Source organism: Alosa pseudoharengus, unplaced genomic scaffold (genome assembly GCF_046254945.1).
Source record: "Alosa pseudoharengus isolate Yale_2024_CS ecotype anadromous, Long Island Sound unplaced genomic scaffold, YU_APseudo_1.1 YU_APseudo_1.1_scf_15, whole genome shotgun sequence".
NCBI classification, from domain to species: Eukaryota; Metazoa; Chordata; class Actinopteri; order Clupeiformes; family Clupeidae; genus Alosa; species Alosa pseudoharengus.
The window spans coordinates 3803608-3822877 of record NW_027468620.1 but is presented as its reverse complement, the minus strand read 5'-3'; the positions used below and the strand labels follow the sequence as shown (position 1 = coordinate 3822877).

Below are 19270 nucleotides of genomic sequence, written 5' to 3'. Positions count from 1 at the left end.
GGGCCAGGAATAAAACAGCCACAGGAAGCCCTGTGCAGGCAACACCAAGTTTTCCCAACATTTTTTTTTCTTTTCCCATGATGGTAGAGTGAAAAAGAAGATTAGCATACAAAATTAGAGGCAGGCTGATTTGAGGGCAACTAGGTTCATGTTTTCCCTCTGTCTCGACAGAGTTAATTAAAACAGTATTAAACAGTAAAGAAGCAAGCAAGAGCCAAGGCATTGAGAGTTCTTTAAAGATTACAATGACATAAAAAGAAGGAATTTGTAAGGGTGAAAATGAGAAAGGTGTGAAAAAGGAAGACTATAATTAAACATTTCTCCCCTAATTGTGTCTTTGCCCCAGGGTTATCTGATACTAAAATGAACAATGCAGAAATTATTTTATGCAGATTACACAGATGATCTTCTGTATACATATGTTCAACTTGCTTTGAAACACATTTATTCCTTTCATTTAATTCCGAAACTGTAAAGTTTCTGCCCTATAAAGTGTTCAGCAATTAAGTGAGTTCACCGTCAATTCACTCATTAGACAGATTGACTAATTCAGTTAAATTTAAGAGTAAAAATGAACATAATTAGCATGCGGATAATTCTTAATAACTCTAGAAATAATATTGTATAACAGGTTTATTAAATTGTTTTGTATTGATGATCTTGTGTTTTAAAGGACTGGAAATTAGTGAAACAAAGTAAACTATTACAGACTGTGCAATAAATTAACAAAGTGCTTCATTTTATTTACATTTAAATACAGACTGTAGAGGGACGTGCAACTCACTTCTCTCCCCTGTGGCACCAGATGTGTCTCTGTCACATTGACTGGAGGCTCTGATTGCTGTATATTACAAAAATGCCAATTTTGGAAATGGAAACATGAATGGATTTTGATTTGTCTAGTCCATAGTTTGTTTATTTGTGTCATCTTATAGAGGGAGAATTCCCACATTTTTAAAAGGGTTCCCACATTTCAAATGGTAAACATATACAAATGGGGTCATGTAGAAAAGTACAAAAATAGTATTTAAATATATTCAGATTATTGTACCTATAAACAACTAATATTTGCAATGCTTCTTTTATTTATGCAAAGCTTTCCAATATATCTAAGGCTTATTTCCACATACTCTCTTTCAGTCATTTTCTTTTGACAAAACTTCAACATACCCTTTAGTTTACACTCTTTCCCATATTTTGTTTTTACAGTTTTTGTGAAATATATGAGGGATACTATCTTAGAGGAAACAAAATGGAGTGTTTGTATGAAAACCTCAGAAGCTGTCGACTTGCTCTTCTTAGTGGGTTTTTCTGAGCCTGAGACTTTTCCTTTGGCTGCTGCTCTCACTCTTGGCCTTCTTTCCCTTCTTCACGCAGTAGTATTTGGTGACAGTCTTGCGGCACTGCTCGCATTTGACAGCGCAGCACCAGTGGAACTTGCAGTTGCAGCTGGACACCATCTCCGCCCTGCGCTCCTCCACCGCCAGGCCACACTCTCCACACAGCCGCTTGCAGCTGCGCTTCTCCCACTTGCTCAGGTTCTTACCCTTTTTGACGCACTCGCGCCCTTCCGTGCCTGGCAGGCCTAAGGTCTTGTTCTCCAGGCAGTAGTCAGGTGAGTCCTCCAGGTGGACCAGCTCTTTGCGGGAGATGGAGCTGAAGGTCTCAGCGATAGCCCTGCGGCTGGCTGCACTGTTGCCGGCCCCTCTGAGCAGGTCTACCTTCAGGGCTTTCTGATACTTCTCCTTCAGATAGTTGCCCACCTCCTTGAACTCAGGGAGCTGCAGCCAGCACGTCTGGGTGGTGCAGCTCCCAGAAACTCCATGGCATTTACATGTCTTCTGCATGGTACCTTTAACAGCCTGGTCGAACAAAACATGTCTCGTATTAAAAAAGGCAAATGCATTTCTATTCTCATGATTCCACTAAACATAGGTATAAAATCTATGTGAACTACTATTTTGCATTCTCTTTACTGCTTTTGTGTCAATGTTTGATTTTCAGTTGTATGCATTCTGCTTTACAAAGACAGCTTCCAACTGAGTGTATGGCTTGAAGCTGGAAAAGAGGATGAATTCAACGTGTGAAAGAGGGCCAAGTTCAAGGTTCAATTCTCCTGTTCATCAGCTTTTGTGCGCACTCAATATATCCTGACTTTGGTCGTTATAAGCAGCTGTCACTTGAAAAAGGACATTTCTTTTCTCAGACTAAAGCATTTTCACTGAAGGTGAGTAAGTATCAAGGATTCACATTGAGTCTGATTGTTCTGCTGTGGAAAGGGGTGTATTTATTTAGTATAACCATTGTCAACATGTTTTCTGTTAGGAGTGGACCCAATTGAAATTCCATTGAAGAGGAAATAAAAAAGGGTCTCTTTCTGCTATTTTTTCTGTTACAATGATGCTCCAGGTGCCATGGGGATCTGACAAAAACTGAGGAGGCAGTGCCGGCAGCAAAAACAAAGACCACTTCAGCTGCATAGCCATGATCCCCTGGGTTTCTCAAGTGAAACAAAGGCCAAAATAAATGTAAGAACCTTATTGCAAGAATAAAACTAAACACTTGTTTGGGAACAACATTATACAGAAGCTTTGCTATGTGTGGCCCCTTAGGTCTTCTAATTAAGCTTGCACCACTGATCCCAAGAGTCTTGAGTTGAGGTCTCATCATAAAAGACATTCAGGATCTGTAAATAGACCCTTCTGGTACAGCGCACACACTGTGATTTGGACGAGTGGCACCTTGCTTATAACAGACTGAATAAAACTCTTGGGTGGTAGGATATAATTCAGAAAAGAAAAAATAATGATTCAAAGGACACTATACATTCTGTTGGTGGCCAAGTGAGATTCCTAAGTCTATGGCTCCACCTCTAACTAAGTTTTCACAACTACTTATTACGCGCCTTCCTTTCAAATCAGCTCTCCAGACTTCAGATCAGCCTATGAAGCTATATTAGAGAGCCTACCTTCTCTCTGTTCCCTGAAGAGTTTTTTTTTTAAAAATATGAAAACATTACCCTGCGTCCAGCTTCATTGTTGTGTAGATTCATTGCTGCTCGTGCATCTTGCCCTGTCTCCAAGGCGTCAACAAACTGTTTGGAGATCGCCTCTCCAAAGCCAACATTATCACTGCAACCTCCCCACAGCCAACCCTGGCCCCCTGCAAGTCAACGGAGGACACAAAGATCCTGGTTTAGATTTTTATTTAATCTGCTTCTTAGACTAAACCAATGGAAACAAAACAGCCGCAAATAATTTGTCGCTCGTTTAGGAATTTAGTTTTTAAGAGATGATAAAATAATGAGAAACCTAATCAAGAATAGCCTTCTAGGTTTCGCTGTTAAGTTGGTAGGCTAAATTTTGAGTACACCTTTCCCATGCAGAATGTTAATTAACTTCCTTACCTCGTTGACCATTTCTTGTGTCATCACAGCCGCAGTTGTCAAAGTCTCCAAGGCTACAGTTGCGTGTAAGGGTGTACATCACACCTGCCGAACTTATAGCATGGACAAACGCTGTCTCCCTGTTTGCTGTGAAAAGAATTTTCAGTGTTAAAGCACACGGCCAAAATCATGCAATTATATTATTCTATATCATTGCATCATTGACCATTTGCATTGTTCCAGTTGCACTGCAGTTAACCTGAATTAAGAGACCAATAGCAAAAGGTGCAGCTGATGGGAAAGAGCACAATTAGACAGCAGGTCAGCTCTGGACTGTGACAGCTTCACTTTGCCCTCTGTGGCACTCCAGGAATGCCCTCTGAAAGGAGCCTGAGGCAGCCCTTTGACCTAAACCCCTTATCTTCTGACCAGGCGTCTATTTCACCTTCCACGCCTCTCTGATATCCCTTCCTAGTCCTGGTTTCGCTTTGTCCTAAGGGAATTAACCAGCAATATTCAAAAGACTGAATAATCTTGTTCTGGTGTTGTCTGTAAACAGTATTAGTTTCTTTTGCATTTATGATTGGATTAACTGAGCTTTGTTACATTTGTTCAGACCACAGCAAATACACTTAAACAAACTACGCTATAATTACAATTTTCTTTGAATCTTAAGATGCTGGCCATTCAAATTGCAAAATAATTTTTGCAAAATAATTTCCCACCAGATGTGACAAAATGCCTTCACTACTTCTCAGCAATTTAAACTTTGAATAAAAGGTATCCCTGAGATGCGGCTGTCAGTTTGGGCAATAAACTGAGTGAAGCAATGGCATGCTAATCCTGCATGCAAAGCTTAGGTCCATATTAATGGAAGAGCATGTGTTTGCTTGCTCTTTTCTCACCACTCCTGAGGCCACTGTGAGTGGACAGCTGAAGAGCTCTCTCTGGACAGTTCCAGCGCTCCCAGGCAAATTGATACTTGCACTCCTCAATCCCACTCTGAGCCCCTGCAGCAACACTGCTGGAGTAGATGAGATAGGCCTGAAAGGGTGAACAATCACAAGGGTTACAAGAGCCCTTTAGCTGAGCAACATCTTGTTAGAGATACTGTTTGTTGCCATTTCTTTAAAGAATAAACACATGTAAACACAAAAGAAGAGAGTGTCTATGTAGGCCACAAAAACAATAGATGTTTGGTCAAACAAAACGAACATCAGAATTCTCACTTTAGTTTTCATTATTCAACATTTTGCTTTACTGATTACCAAATGGTTTGTTTTAATGGTACACATTTACTACACATAAACATATAGATCATAATTCTTTAAGAAGGATTTTGATTTCTCATACTGATTATTTTCCAAATATCAAGAGTTCTGCTTCATCTTGAGTGACAGGTTGCTTGTTCACTCTGAGAGATATATCCTAATATGTCTCAAGTGGCCTTGGATGGATTGAACCTCAACCTCATTCACTGGTGTCTGGCTTGCTAATGATGACCACCCACCAGAGGAGTCTTAGCCTGCCAGTCTACAACTCAGAACGCAATATAGTGAATTATTTCAAGTATGTTTAAGGAAGAGGACCCTGTCTGACCCAATCCCTAGAGAAATGGTCCCGCATTTTCAAACCAGAATCTGATTTACATTCCGCAGTGAATGAATAAGAATGTTGGGGTTTATAGTTTGGACAAATGGGGGTTTGGTCGGTGAGGTTCAGGTCATGACTTCAGATACTTCTGCTCAGTTTTGTGGATGAGGATCAAGCTCAAAAGATATCATATATAAATTCAAAGGAGTGACGCAGTCTGAAGGATGTACTTTAGATAGAGATCAGCAGGGAAGATCAAAAGAAAGTTGGCTTACCTTTGGGCCAGTCATCAGGAAATTATTCACTGACCTGGAAAACAGAGCAGCCCATTAACTCAAAAATGTTTCTCACCCATCCTCAGACAGCAACAGTGATGCAAAACATCTTAGTTTTTTTCATAATGAATTATCTTACTTATAGCCCTTTTAACTTCTTGTCAAATGTATAGCTCCCAGTTTAGAGATGGTCACACAAATATTTAAACATTCTGATCTGATTAAAACAACAGAAAACTTTCTTACTTATACAAGAAAAGAGGGACATATGACAGAAAAGGCAAAACACACACATTTTATAAACATTGTTCTGTAAATTAGCATTTGAGTAAAATAACAGCAAGCTAAATTTGATTCATTGAATACTCAACATGGAAGTCATCCTTACAATAAAAACAACAATGTTGCATCATTTGTCAGCACATAATGATTTAAGTATCCTAATATAAAAACATACCGCCATTGAGATTTCATCAAATCATCGACTGCTTGAGCAATCACAGGCCGAGAATTTCAATGAAACTTACTGTAAAATCGTGACGTAAAGAAACAATAAAATCAGACAGAACATCATTTTTATAGGCTACTTACCAGGAGCAGCAGGACCTCACGTGAGTCATCAAAATGAAAATGTAGTAGTAGACTTCTAAATGCATAAGCATCCTGAGATTTAGAGAATTAGAATTCTATGTGCTGTAAACCCGAGCGCTCTGCTAGAAGGGTATATACCTACATGCAGATCTCAGGACGCTAAGGGGTTCATGTGGGAACCAGGGGGGGTTCTGAAATGGAGCTGCTCTCATCCCAACAAGAGATTATCTGCTTAATTAAAGATTTTCCCCGTCTTACTCCTTCAGCCAATCAGGTCTATTATAGCACGGAGAGTTTGAAATGATCAAAAGGGCACCCTGGGTTTCCAGAAGAGAAATAGCTGGGAAGCGTCCATTCCCTGTTAACAGTTAAATCAAAATGGCATGAAACCAAAATAGTTATATATCAATTTTTAATCATTCATTTAGAAACAACATTTTATCCAGAAACAACAGCCATTACGTCGGACATAAAATTGTTATTTCGATTATGGCAAGCCTAAAGACTGTGGGAAAGACATCAATTGGATTAATTAGACGTTCCCCCTTCGTCGGGGATTCAAGATAGGCTATGCCTGATAGGGAAATGGCTTTATGTCAATTGAACTGTCGAGGATATTATTCGGGTTAACATTTCGGTTAAATTTGTGCTAGCCTACCGCATGAACTTTTCACATAAAATACAGGCTAAGCTATAGCCTGCAAGTTACAAGTTAGCCTGCATTTTAACGTGATATAGCCTAGGCTATTTTCAACATCAGAATACCATTTGGTCCAACAATTAAAGCTAGCCTATAGAATACATTCTCAATGAAAATATGTAGTTTATTGACTCTAGATATTTCAGTCGAGACTCACCATCATAATTTAGGCTATTTTTTATTGATTTGTTTTATTATTATTATTATTATTATTATTATTATTATTATTAGGCTATTATTATTACTATTATTATTATTATTGCTAGGCCCTTAGGAGTCTTTAATTATTTTAGTTCAGGGTTGGGATTTTATCACTATTCAAGTAGCGATATCAGCACCGACATGATAAGAATGCTTGTTTGCGTATCTAAGCTAGACGGTAGGCCTAACTATCAAATAGCGTAGCCTATATTCAAGTGTCATTTGCCTTTTTTGTGGTTGCCCCTGTCTGACCTTTCATTTGAGCAATTGTTTCTTTGACATTCGCCTGTCTTCTTGTGTGCAAATTAGGATTAAGAGAAAGTTATTTGCAAGGTTCTGCGGGATGTTTTTGGATTAAGTCTTTGAGATTCACCAGATTTTAAAAAAATCAAACGCAGATCCGCCTGTAACCACGGGGATCACACCCATTCGAACTTCAAGCGCCTGTTTTGCATTTTAGACCCAGGTGACATTTTCCCTTATTGCATTTGGTCTCTTTTGTCTGACTTAAACTTACCACCACTTCTTTGTGTATTCCAGCCACATCTCATTTATGCTTTTTGCAGAGTTTGGCTCAAAAACACACTCCAGATAAAGCAGAGCAAAACAACTCACATCTCAAAGTGAAACTTTTTTTTCTTGCAACAAAATGATACATTTGCATTCGTTTAAATCAGAAACAACACACTGATGTACAAACCACTGTTGTTTTTGTAATTTACTCATGCTTCTGTGGAAGATTGTTCCAGAATACATTGGTGGTCATATACTTCACTGGAAAATAATTCCTTGGGCAGCTTGAAAAATGGGAAAGGGAACGAGTACAACTGTGAATGTATATTGTGGTTCATGAGTCAGTAGCCTGGTGGAAACGAACATTATCCCAGAAGACAACAACCTGGACGACTCTGATCTGTTCTGCACAACTGCACTGCAGTGCATCCGGAAATGTGATGACTGAATGTGTGCAGTATACAGTATAGGGCAGCATGGTCATGGTCCATGGAGAAGTCCTTGCAGACTAGTAGTGGCTAACAAGGTGATATTTCCCCATGCAGCGCAGCCCAGGGATATTCCCCCTCTTTGTTCTTTTGTCCTCCTCTCCTTTCTCTCTCTTCTCCACCTTTCCATCACTCTCACTCTCTCCATGTATGCAAAGTCCTCACACAAGTGCTGAGCTCACCTGGTCTAGTGTAGTCAAATGATAGGTGCTCAATGATGCTCAATTGATACATCATTGAGGTGCTCAATGATGTATATTTTCATGTGTGTTTTGCATCTTGACTAGATATTGCATTTTGAATATCAATGACGGAATTTTCATTCATTGGATGAAGTTGTCCTAAGACAGACCAGTGCTTTGCAATATGTGTGCTTCAGAACTGCAAGCAAAGTGCAACGTTGAACGTGCTGTATGTGGCATGCATGCTGTTGATGCCTTTGTTGTTACAAGAATTTAAGTTTTGGTCTTTAGCTTTGGTCTAATCATTGTTATTTTTTAGTGTGTAAGCATTCAGCAAAAACTAAAAGATTATTTAATGAGAATAACAATCACTATAATTTAGTTTTTCATAAAAAGCTGTATGGATATTCTAAAGACACATGACAAATGGATTTTTACAGTCACATTTAACTGACTTATAATAAGCTGTTTTAATAACCATTCATCTTTAAGGGTGTTTTTGAGCAGTCATTTCTCAACACATGGCACTATGTTATGACTTATTCAGGGAGATCATGTCCTCATGTAGTATTCCATTTTCATATTACTATAATGGCAAGAATGCATGAATAGTCAGAAGGCAGAGAAGTATTGTTGCACTCAGATGATAGTTTCTAAGTCCAAGTGCGTTAGAACCAATAATGTGAAAATGAAGCTGCAAGTGGTTTGCACTCTGAAAAAAATGACTAGACATAGTCTTAAAAAAAAGGAATGTATTAGAGCAAGAGCAGACGTTTGAGCAATCCGGCTATTCTCAATGCACGCAGTCTGTTGAAACGTCTACCCTTGCTCTATTAAACCTGTGCTCCATTTTTGTAAGACTTTGTCTTTTTTTTCAGAGTGCGAACCACTTGCAGCTTCAAGGATGCATGAAGTCAGAATACATGAAATGTTAATGTCATACCTATGGCACTGAGGGCCACAAAGCGGTTCTCCCTGGGATTGATGTTATGGTCATAGGGCCTCATCCCCCACATATGGGCCGCACTATTCACCAGCCATGTGCCATAGAGCACAGTGGTGTCTCTTGGGTATTTACTAAAAGATTATTTAATGAGAAATATTTAACATAGATGATCATTTGAGTATCTCCTCTTCTCTAGTCCCCCTACATGTAATGATCAAACTAAACTTATTAAATGACTGAACAATAGGCATAGGCTATATTCTTGAGCTATTCTTTAACAGAGAGTGCAAAAGTAGTCAGTTGTAGAGGATATATATCTTGTCACAGGCCTATAACCTGTGCAACTTACTTCTCTACCACAAGATGGAGACAACTGTACCAAGTGACACAGTAAATGCATAATTAAGGTAAGCAATTTATTGAGGGTAAATAATTAATTGTATAATAGCAAAAAGTCACAATGCAAGTTTTACAGATTTACATGTAAAATTGTTTATTTTTGGTGCTTACAATAAACACAACATTCCTTTCAAAATGTGCCAGTTATTAAGGCATTCAGAAACTCAAGAAGCCAACACTATAAAAAATAGGCTACTCTTACAGGACAAAAAGATACAAAAGTAACAAATCACTAACCATTTGCCATCACTCCGTCAGAATAACAATGTGGTCCTTTAAAATGTAAAGGTATGATGTAGGCCTACATCATTACCTCAGCGAAAAGTGTCATTTCATCTGTGACACCCTTCACCTGCACTAATTAAGACATTTGGTAATGTATGGTAAGTCATTTGGTCTGACATAGACCCAAGGTCTTTTTGGTGGACATGCATTCTTGTTATTACTATAATCAGGCACCAATAATAATATGTTATTTGATAAGGCAACAGGGAGGCAACAACTTCTTGCAGATATGTTCATATAAATATATCGACAAACAACTACCTTTTCCATGTTTATTTCCCCGAAGGACAGACTATGTCCCTTTGTGAAATAAAGGCAGAGATAAGTATACTTCTTTTTCAAGAAATATTTCCATATGCAAATCTTTCATTCTGTTTTCGATTTGACCATAATGGCCAAGTGGTGCAATGCACTATGACAAGTCAGTTCAAATCTGATCATCTTGTGTTGTGCTTCAATCAGGTACAATCCATATTTAGAGGTATGTAATTGTGCAATGTATCAATAAATAAATCCCAACCTTCCACCAATAACAAACAGACTAAGAGCACCAAGCAATATTCTTTCTCTTTGACTGTAGAACGAGTATGTTTGTTGACTGGTGCAACAGTTGAATAGTAAAGGGAAAAAAACATTATATCAATTTCATTGTAAATCAATACTTGTCCAGTCCTTACTTATTCATGGATGATGTAAAGGATTAATGACAATCCAAAGCAGTATCACACCATTATCCAAATAAGGGTAATAAATGACACTATATGCAAAGATTCTCAATGTTAAGCTTCACATGTAAAACTACTTATCTCTCACAACATTTCAAAGTGCCAAAAATGATTAATAGCACATATATGTTAATGTATATATTGCATAGCATTGGAATGACATCCATAACAAACTTGAACGCTTAACGAAAAAGTGCTATATCCACAAAGTGGAACTGATACACCAGAGTGTCACTTCCAGACACTTGGCCCCTTAACCTCTGAGGTCCAGGGCCTTTCCAGAGCTAGACTTAGAGCCACACCTTTCCACCAAACACTCTCACTGTCAATCTCAATGCAAAAAATATATATCTTATTACCAGTATTAGTTCGCAAGGCTCACGGTTTTTTATCTCAGATAAGATTTGGAGACATTACTATGCATTTTTGAAACTCGTTCATAAACTCTGTGAATATATAGCTTCACATATGTTTTGGCCTGTTGTGACTGCATAGGAGCTTTCAAATCTGAGAATCGCTCAACCAGTCTTGTGACTGCCATCCCCAGTGCGCTGAACGCGGGCCTTGACTACCTCTGGGGAAGCCTGCTTGCAGTCACTGGCCAGGCCAAGGGAGCACATGAGGTTAATGAAAGCAGTAGTGAAGTTGAGCTTGCTACCAAACTCACTTGTTGCATAGTCATAAGGAAACGTGTGATGATAGTTGTGAAAACCCTCCCCTGAAAATGAAATGGAAGAAAACAGTTAGAAATCACTATAATTTAGTTTTTCATAAAAATCTGTATGGATATTCTAAAGACACATGACAAATGGATGGATGAAAAAGACACATTTTGACAGTTACATTTAACTGACTTATAATAAGCTGTTTTAATAACCATTCATCTTTAAGGGTGTTTTTGAGCACTCATTTCTCAACACATGGCACTATGTTATGACTTATTCAGGGAGATCATGTCCTCATGTAGTATTCCATTTTCATATTACTATAATGGCAAGAATGCATGAATAGTCAGAAGGCAGAGAAGTATTGTTGCACTCAGATGATAGTTTCTAAGTCCAGGTGTGTTAGAATCAATAATGTGAAAATGAAGCTGCAAGTGGTTCGCACTCTGAAAAAAATGACTAGACATAGTCTTACAAAAAAGGAATGTAATAGAGCAAGAGCAGACGTTTGAGCAATCCGGCTATTCTCAATGCACGCAGTCTGTTGAAACGTCTACCCTTGCTCTATTAAACCTATGCTCCATTTTTGTAAGACATTGTCTTTTTTTTTTCAGAGTGCGAACCACTTGCAGCTTCAAGGATGCATGAACAGTCAGAATACATGAAATGTTAATGTCATACCTATGGCACTGAGGGCCACAAAGCGGTTCTCCCTGGGATTGATGTGATGGTCATAGGGCCTCATCCCCCACATATGGGCTGCACTATTCACCAGCCATGTGGCATTGAGCACAGTGGCGTACCTCAGGAGTCCTGGGACAAAGTAGCCCACCCAAAGAGATTCACCCCAAAGGTACCAAGGCACAAACATGGGAATGGCAAAGCATGCCAGTGCCACTGATACCTTGTAATGCCTTGAAAGGAAGAAAGAAAAGGTCAAGAATTAGTCTGCATTATGGTACTGATTGAGACCATTCACGGTTTCTGCCACTGTGCTTACTAAATAGAGGACATTGGGGAAAACACATTCTGATAACAATCTGAGATTCTTATCAAAAACACGCATCTGTTTAAGGTGTGATGACAATATACCAGGAAGAAGTTCAGTACACAGTCAATATCTAGTAGTTACAGTGGCTAACAAGTTACCATTTGTACTTTCAAATGAATTATGTTTTGATGACTGCTGACATCAGACTTGCTAATCCTCTTCCGAGGGAGGTTTAAACCCAACTCGGGACAGGATCTGACAGCATAGGCAATATGACAATGCACTGCCCCCTGAATGCCTGTGGGCTGATCTCTGCTCTGGCACAGCTGCGATAAGCCTTATCAGTGAATCAGAATGTGAGGTGCATGTTGACCCCGACGACCATTTCCTCTTTAAAGAGATGAAAATAAGTTTTTCCCACAACAGGTTTTACTATCACTTTTCAGATAGTACTAATAATTCAAAGACTTGTACTGCTAGTGTGGACTGATTTAATGACTGGCATTTTAGTGAGGCTCATGGAAGTTCACAGATGCACTGTAACCATTTTAATTCGCATTACATTTCCTACTCACACCATACTCACTCTTTTTGAAACATGACGACTGGGTCTGCTTTGAGATCATGAAGGTCCAGCTTGCGCCCCTTCTCAATCACGTCTGGATGCTTACGGACTAAGAGCCAACCAATATGTGCAAAGAAGAAGCCCCTAACAGCATTATGAGGGTCTGCATCGGTCTCAGAGAACTTGTGGTGCACTCGGTGATCTCTAGCCCATTCAAAGATGTCATTCTGGATGGTCAAGCACATCAGAGATGTAAAAGTTACTCCCTTGTCATAGAATAATGGTGTACTACCAGACTACTTTCGTATTCATAACAGTTTTGTGCACATATTCTTGATTTGTATAGTTATATTTTGATGCTGTGCATGTTTAACTTGTTTATATTACCTGAAAGGCCATAGAATTTCCAAAAGCAAGGAAGATGCGTAAAGGCAGTGAGGCTTTGTATGACTTGTGACTCCACAGCCGATGAGCCCCAGCAGTCACTCCCAGAGCACTGATGAAGAAGCACACAACCGCTGTGGGAGGATGGGGAGAAACATCAATATCTTACACCAGCGGTTCCCAAACTTTTTTTCCCGCGTACCACCACCTACATCCTGACTCGGCTCACGTACCCCTACCACACACATAAAAACGTAACACATTCTATTGATGCATTCCAGGCATCATGTTTAATTAGCCGCCCTACATAACAAATAACAAAATCAAAATGTGCAACTCGTCTATTAGCTCTCACACAAAACAACAGTGTGGAGAACATTATGAAATACAAAGAACATAGGCTTAGGATTTATTTTTTAAATAATTTTTTAACACCTTTCCGACATTGCCATTTTCATCTCGCATACCCCCTATGGAGCTCACATACCACCAGTGGTGCACGTATCACAGTTTGGGAATCCCTGTCTTACACAAATGTTCTCAACATAGCTGTCTCTTGGGTATTTATGTCCATCTCACTGGACTGGGTGGGGGTCTCCTCTTTCACAACTGAATGTCTCTCTATGTACTGAATGTCTTTCTATGTGTGGTCAGACACTGCTTTGAGCTATTAAGGCCTCAGACCAGTGAAGAAGGCCACACTGTTGTGAGCTCGACAAGCCCACAATAGAAAGCCTATTGCAATGGGCAATTGTTCATTGTTCTCAGCCTGAAATATTATGCAGTTTGGCAATGCAAAAATGTATGAAACAGTGGGACACAGTTTTGGCAGGATGATTTCTTAGACATTCGAGTCACATTCTATCTCATGCATTCTTGTGCTCTTTTTAACAGTCTCAAACAGAAAATGTATAGCATAGGCTATGTATTTGTCCACCAAGTTGTTTTACACTCCACCTTGCAAAACATCAACATTTAAATGAATAGCAGCACACTCACAGTTAGGCTATACTACAAGGTAAGGCTAAGAACAGTGAGAAACAAATCAAAACCTGTTGCGTTTCCACAATTGTTTGAAATGTAGCCTACTGATTGATTCAGGGTGATAAACATCACTGCATGTAACAGCCAAAAATGCAGTGCTTCCTCGAACAGTGTGACGTCAGAGCAAAAACCGTTTTCATAATAGCCTATCAGGCCATCTCTTTCTGAACATTACTAGATGTAGGACTGAACACTGGACACCAACACGAGCTAAAGCGTCGAAGTTGGAAAATTGAAAACAGATTGCATGTGACTTACCCCAAAGTAAAGTTAGAATGGAAGCAGATGGTACAATCATCAGTCCATACAGAGCTCCGCTGTGCAACAATATCATTAAAATAACATTTCTCCACACGATTTGCCGTGGGGGTTTTGGACCCTCTTTCTCCCTGTAAGTATCGTCAAATACATCCTCCACTGTCCTGGTTTCAGCCATTGTTTCAGCGTTCTGACTGAACTCTGAATTTCTCGTCATGTTTCACTGTGGATTGTGGAAGCAACAAATGACCACATATTAGGTTATACACGTGAAATACAACAGCTAGACGAGTGATGTCAAGAAACGTAGCCTATGCGAAGTCCACAGAAACGGGTGGGTCTTTCCCCTTCCTGGGGACTACAACACGGATGCAGACTAAATGCTTGCGAAACAACCATTAACGGACATAGTCTGTAAACGCTAAGCAGCTAGGCCTACCTTTGGCTGATGTAGATGCTCGGTGTAACGTTACAACTCAACAACGAAAGCACAGTAACGGAGAACAATATACAGTCCTGTTGACGAATTCCGCTTACCTCCGATTCTCTTCCTCAGACGTCGATTTTAAAGATCGCAATTGGTTGAAGCGTAATGGATGCCACCTTGCCCTGCCAGTTTCATTGGTCGCCTGCTTATCTGATGTTCATGTTGGTCTTTGGCAACAACATCTGTAGGTCGATGGCATGGGCAATTCACGATTTCGTCTGTGTTTAATTTGGACCACCTCCTGTATTTGTTAAGACAAATTGTGTAACTGTACAGAGATAGGAGGTGGCCCAAATTATTTCGCTATATGTACGTTACAGAAATCGCTGATAAGAAAAAAAATAATGCTGTCATGCTGATAAACTGGTTTAACTCTGATTAACTTATAACCACAATATAACGCTTTGCATTGCACGTCTACAACATACAATTAAACTTAATTATACAATTGTAGCCCTACTACACCTATCAGTTATGGATCCATATTTTATTTGAAGCGTTTTCCTAGGCGTTAAGTTCAACCACTGTAATTTCTCGACTTATGTGTTTTTTGTGTTATGAATTATTCCTTCATCAAAACATTGCTTCAAATATCCTAGGCTACTTTATAGGTCATGACTGTCATCAGCATGTAGAATGCAATATGTGAAAATGGTGCATACAGGCAACAATTGTTGTTGTATTAGGCTACCATACATGTGTATGCAGAATTTATGTAAATATGGATATTTGTCAATATTTCATTTCACCACAGAATGTTTGTCTACTTTAAAGAAGGCAGGCTAACATACATGTTGGCCAACTCATTTGGTAAAACTGTGCATTAAATTATTTTCAGAAGGTTTTGAGTTTCAGTGAATGACATTCAAAGTGTTATGTCAGTTCATTTGAAACACTTATGAGGGGAATTTGGCAATAGTGCTGAAACTAGGGCACATGATGCCCAACAGAACCAAACCCTTCCTGCCTACTCTCCCTCTCCCTCTTGGTCTGCTGTTGTTCTATTATTAGCCAACTCTGTACTCAAACACTCCTTGGACTCATCTGTACCAATCACCCCATGGGTGTCCTCCGGTCACTATCTCATCTGATGTATCACATTGTAATACACTGCTCAGAGATATTTCATAACTGAACATGAGATACAATATTATACTACCTTGGTATAAACCAATAAACCACCATATAATTTCACAAGCTTTAGGAAAACCCCTTACAGATCAAAGCTCAGAACAGATTATAATAGGGAACCTGGGCTAAATCTTGGTAGGAATGTTAAGACAATATCTACTCCACATCTAGGCCTATCTTTTTATAGCCTGTGATTGTGAATAGGGACCAATGTAGCATCCAATACTCCACATAGGTGTATCTTTTGATAGCCTGTGATTGTGAATATATACCAATGTAGCATCCAATATCTACTCCACATCTAGGTGTATCTTTTCCCTGTGATTGTGATTGAGACCAGTGTAGTCAGCAAAGAATCTTGCTTTAGGCTTGAAGTCCAGATCCAGTTAAAGGTTATGGTTATGGTTATGGATTTAGCAGATGCCTTTGTCCAAAGCGAAGGAACACTAAAGCACTTTTCCTCTGTGCACACACGCTATTTGTTGCATGATTTTATGAAAGTATGATGTATTGCGACTTTAGAAACAAGTCAAATTTGTAGTTTCTTGGAAACATTATTTTAAGGTATACAAAAAACTCTTTGGTGTTGCTTTAATGTGAAATTCCGTGTCAAATCATATAAGTTGTTGCTGCACCATCTCAGATTTTGTTCAAACCTTGTCTAGGCTATGATCGATAGATAGATAGACAGATAGACAGACAGACAGACAGACAGCCAGAAACTTTATTGATCCCCAAGGGGAAATTCAAGGTCTCAGTAGCATACAGACATCACGCACAACATGCACTTACAGCAGAAAAAGTAATATAAAAACTCCACTGTACAATAGAGACAGTAGAAGATATACATGATACTAAAATACTAAATACTAAATATACTATATAAACTAAATCAAATATCAACATAGTGTGCTTAAGGATGATCAAGCATGACAGGGCAGGGACTGAGCCTGTAATTCAGTGTGCAGCTGAGGATGATCGCTTCCTTGTTGTCCCTGTCAAGGGTTCCATGGTCGTGGACCCCTCAACAGACACAAGCAAGATGCAAATACAGTTGAAAGGGTGGGGATAGTAATATGGACATCTGCTTTACTACTTTTCACTGAGGAAATTCGTAACTCTCTCAATAGAAGACACATTACTGGAGCAATTTTTATCAATTTTCGTAAAGCATTCGACACAGTAGACCACCTAATTTTATTATCCAAACTTCACTCTTTTAACCTATCGCCCTCAGTATTAGACATGATCTCTTCTTATTTAACTGATAGATCACAAGTTGTCAAAATTGACCAATATCTCAGCCCTTGGGATGTGGTATGGGTGTCCCACAGGGGCCTTTACTCTTTCTTCTATATATTAATGATCTCCCAGCTGTGTGTAAATACTCTAAATGCCTAATGTATGCTGATGACACTGTGCTCTTTCTATCTGACCCCAACTCTGATATGATAAACTCCAAACTGTCATCTGACCTTCAATTTTTACATAAGTGGTTGAATGACAATCAATTAACCATCAATGTTAAAAAATATGAAATATATAATAAATATGAAATGAAATGAAATAAGAGAATGATGTATAATGTAGACAAGATAATATAACAAAACTATATCAGTGCAAGAATAGGTTGAGGTAAAAGGGTAACAGCAAGGGCGTAGGTTTGGTCTCAGCTTTGGTGGGGACACATCCCCAACTCCTGCTGTCACGATACCAACATTATTGTTTCAATACCAATATGAAGAATATCGATTGTTTCAATACCAATATGAAGAATATAGCCGCAAGCGGCAATGGCGGGCCCGAGCACCTGCGGGCCGCAACCCGTGACATGTCGGAATCCAACAAAGCACCGACGTGGTGCGTTTGTGAAATGTACATATTTGATGCGTGTGCTATTTGTTTTTGTATTTTATTTTCTGCCACATGTACTTGCTTGGCCAGGTGGGGGCGCAATGCAAGGCAGGCCCATTGGTTGTCATCATAATCATAATATATATTAACCTGAGAAATTTCAGACCATTCATTTTAAGCAAAGAACATTTCTGATACACTTTTTGGATGGCCAGATGGTGGCGCTATGTTAGGCATGGAAATTACACATGTGAATATCATCACAATAATGATATCCAAATTTTTTGTAAACTTTCAGATTAATCACTTAAGGCATTGTCCATTTCTGGCACATTTCCTGCTTGACCAGGTGGTGGCGCTATGCCAGGCAGGCCCATTGGGTGTCTGGATATCATCATAATCATAATATCTATTAACATGAGAAGTTTCAGACCATTTATTCAAGGCATAGAGCATTTCTGGCACATTTCCTGCTTGGCCAGATGGTGGCGGTATGCTAGGCCTGTGAATTACGAATGTGAATATCATCACAATAATGATATCTGATATGTTATAAAGTTTCAGATCAATCACTTAAGGCATTGTCCATTTCTGGCACATTTCCTGCTTGGCCAGGTGGTGGCGCTATGCCAGGCAGGCCCATTTGGTGTCTGGATATCATCATAATCATGATATCTATTAACCTGAAAAGTTTCAGACCATTCATTCAATGCACTGTGATTTATGACATATTTCCTGTTTATGTGGTGAGATATTAAAATCATATCAAATATATTACAACATTCAAAAATCCCTTCACAATTTAACATCAGCGACATCTTGGCATAATGTTTGCCAAATTTCAAATGAATCTGACAAACCGTCTAGGAGGAGTATGTTCAAATTGATCATATGAAATCAGTATAATTGTCATTCTTTCTGTTGCCAGGTGGTGGCGCTATGCCAAACATGCATTATGGGCATGTGAATATTATCATTAACATGGTCTTTAATGACCTGTGAAGTTTAAAACATTTCAAGCCATGCATGGTGAATTATGACACATTTATTGTTCATGTGGAAGGGTATTAAAATTAATAATTTCGCCATTTCGTCAAATTACAGCATATCAAAAAAAGGCTTCACAATTTATAATCAGGAACATCTCGGCGTCATGTATACCAACTTTGACATGAATCGGTTCAACCGTCTAGGAGGAGTATGTTAAAATTGATCATGTGCACAACGCACAAAATCTCAATTACCTCACTTCCTGTGGGCGTGGCTAATGGCATGTTAATGCAAAAGTTGTTTGTTTTTGGGAGTTACATACACCCACCAAATTTGGTGTGTGTATCTAAAATTATATGCCAACCACAAGTCACAGTGACATAAGGGGGCGCTAGCGAGTCTCTGGGCCATACCCGGGGCCAAGCTTTTTTACCTAGCTGCTTTGTGTGACAGCTGATGTGTGTGTCAAATTTCAAGACTTTTCAACCATGTTAACCACCTCAAAATTTATGTCAACCACGAGATCAGTCACCTAAGGGGGCGCTAGCGAGTCCCTGGGCCACGCCCGGGGTCAAGCTCTTGTACGTAACTGCGTTGCATGACACCTGACGTGTGTGC

General features: G+C 39.2%; 2 protein-coding genes across 3 annotated transcripts; both read right to left on the bottom strand.

The window, feature by feature from the left end:
- Positions 1-1298: 1298 nt before the first annotated feature.
- On the bottom strand, positions 1299-5915 carry wnt8b (wingless-type MMTV integration site family, member 8b). The gene is made up of 6 exons (XM_076286500.1): positions 5845-5915; positions 5254-5287; positions 4291-4429; positions 3407-3532; positions 3020-3162; positions 1299-1862 (listed from the first exon to the last, which is right to left on the bottom strand). The coding sequence occupies exons 1-6, from the start codon at positions 5913-5915 to the stop codon at positions 1299-1301; spliced, it is 1077 nt and encodes a 358-aa protein (XP_076142615.1).
- Positions 5916-9341: 3426 nt separating this feature from the next.
- On the bottom strand, positions 9342-14828 carry scdb (stearoyl-CoA desaturase b). Of its 2 annotated transcripts, none has more exons than XM_076285280.1 (6): positions 14728-14828; positions 14191-14413; positions 12892-13022; positions 12526-12731; positions 11630-11862; positions 9342-11001 (listed from the first exon to the last, which is right to left on the bottom strand). In XM_076285280.1, exons 2-6 carry the CDS (start codon positions 14405-14407, stop codon positions 10802-10804), a joined length of 987 nt encoding a protein of 328 aa, XP_076141395.1. In that variant the 5' UTR covers positions 14408-14413; positions 14728-14828; the 3' UTR covers positions 9342-10801. The 2 variants fall into 2 exon arrangements, with proteins under 2 accessions (XP_076141395.1, XP_076141394.1); XM_076285279.1 differs by having other exon boundaries at positions 14630-14763.
- Positions 14829-19270: the final 4442 nt, after the last annotated feature.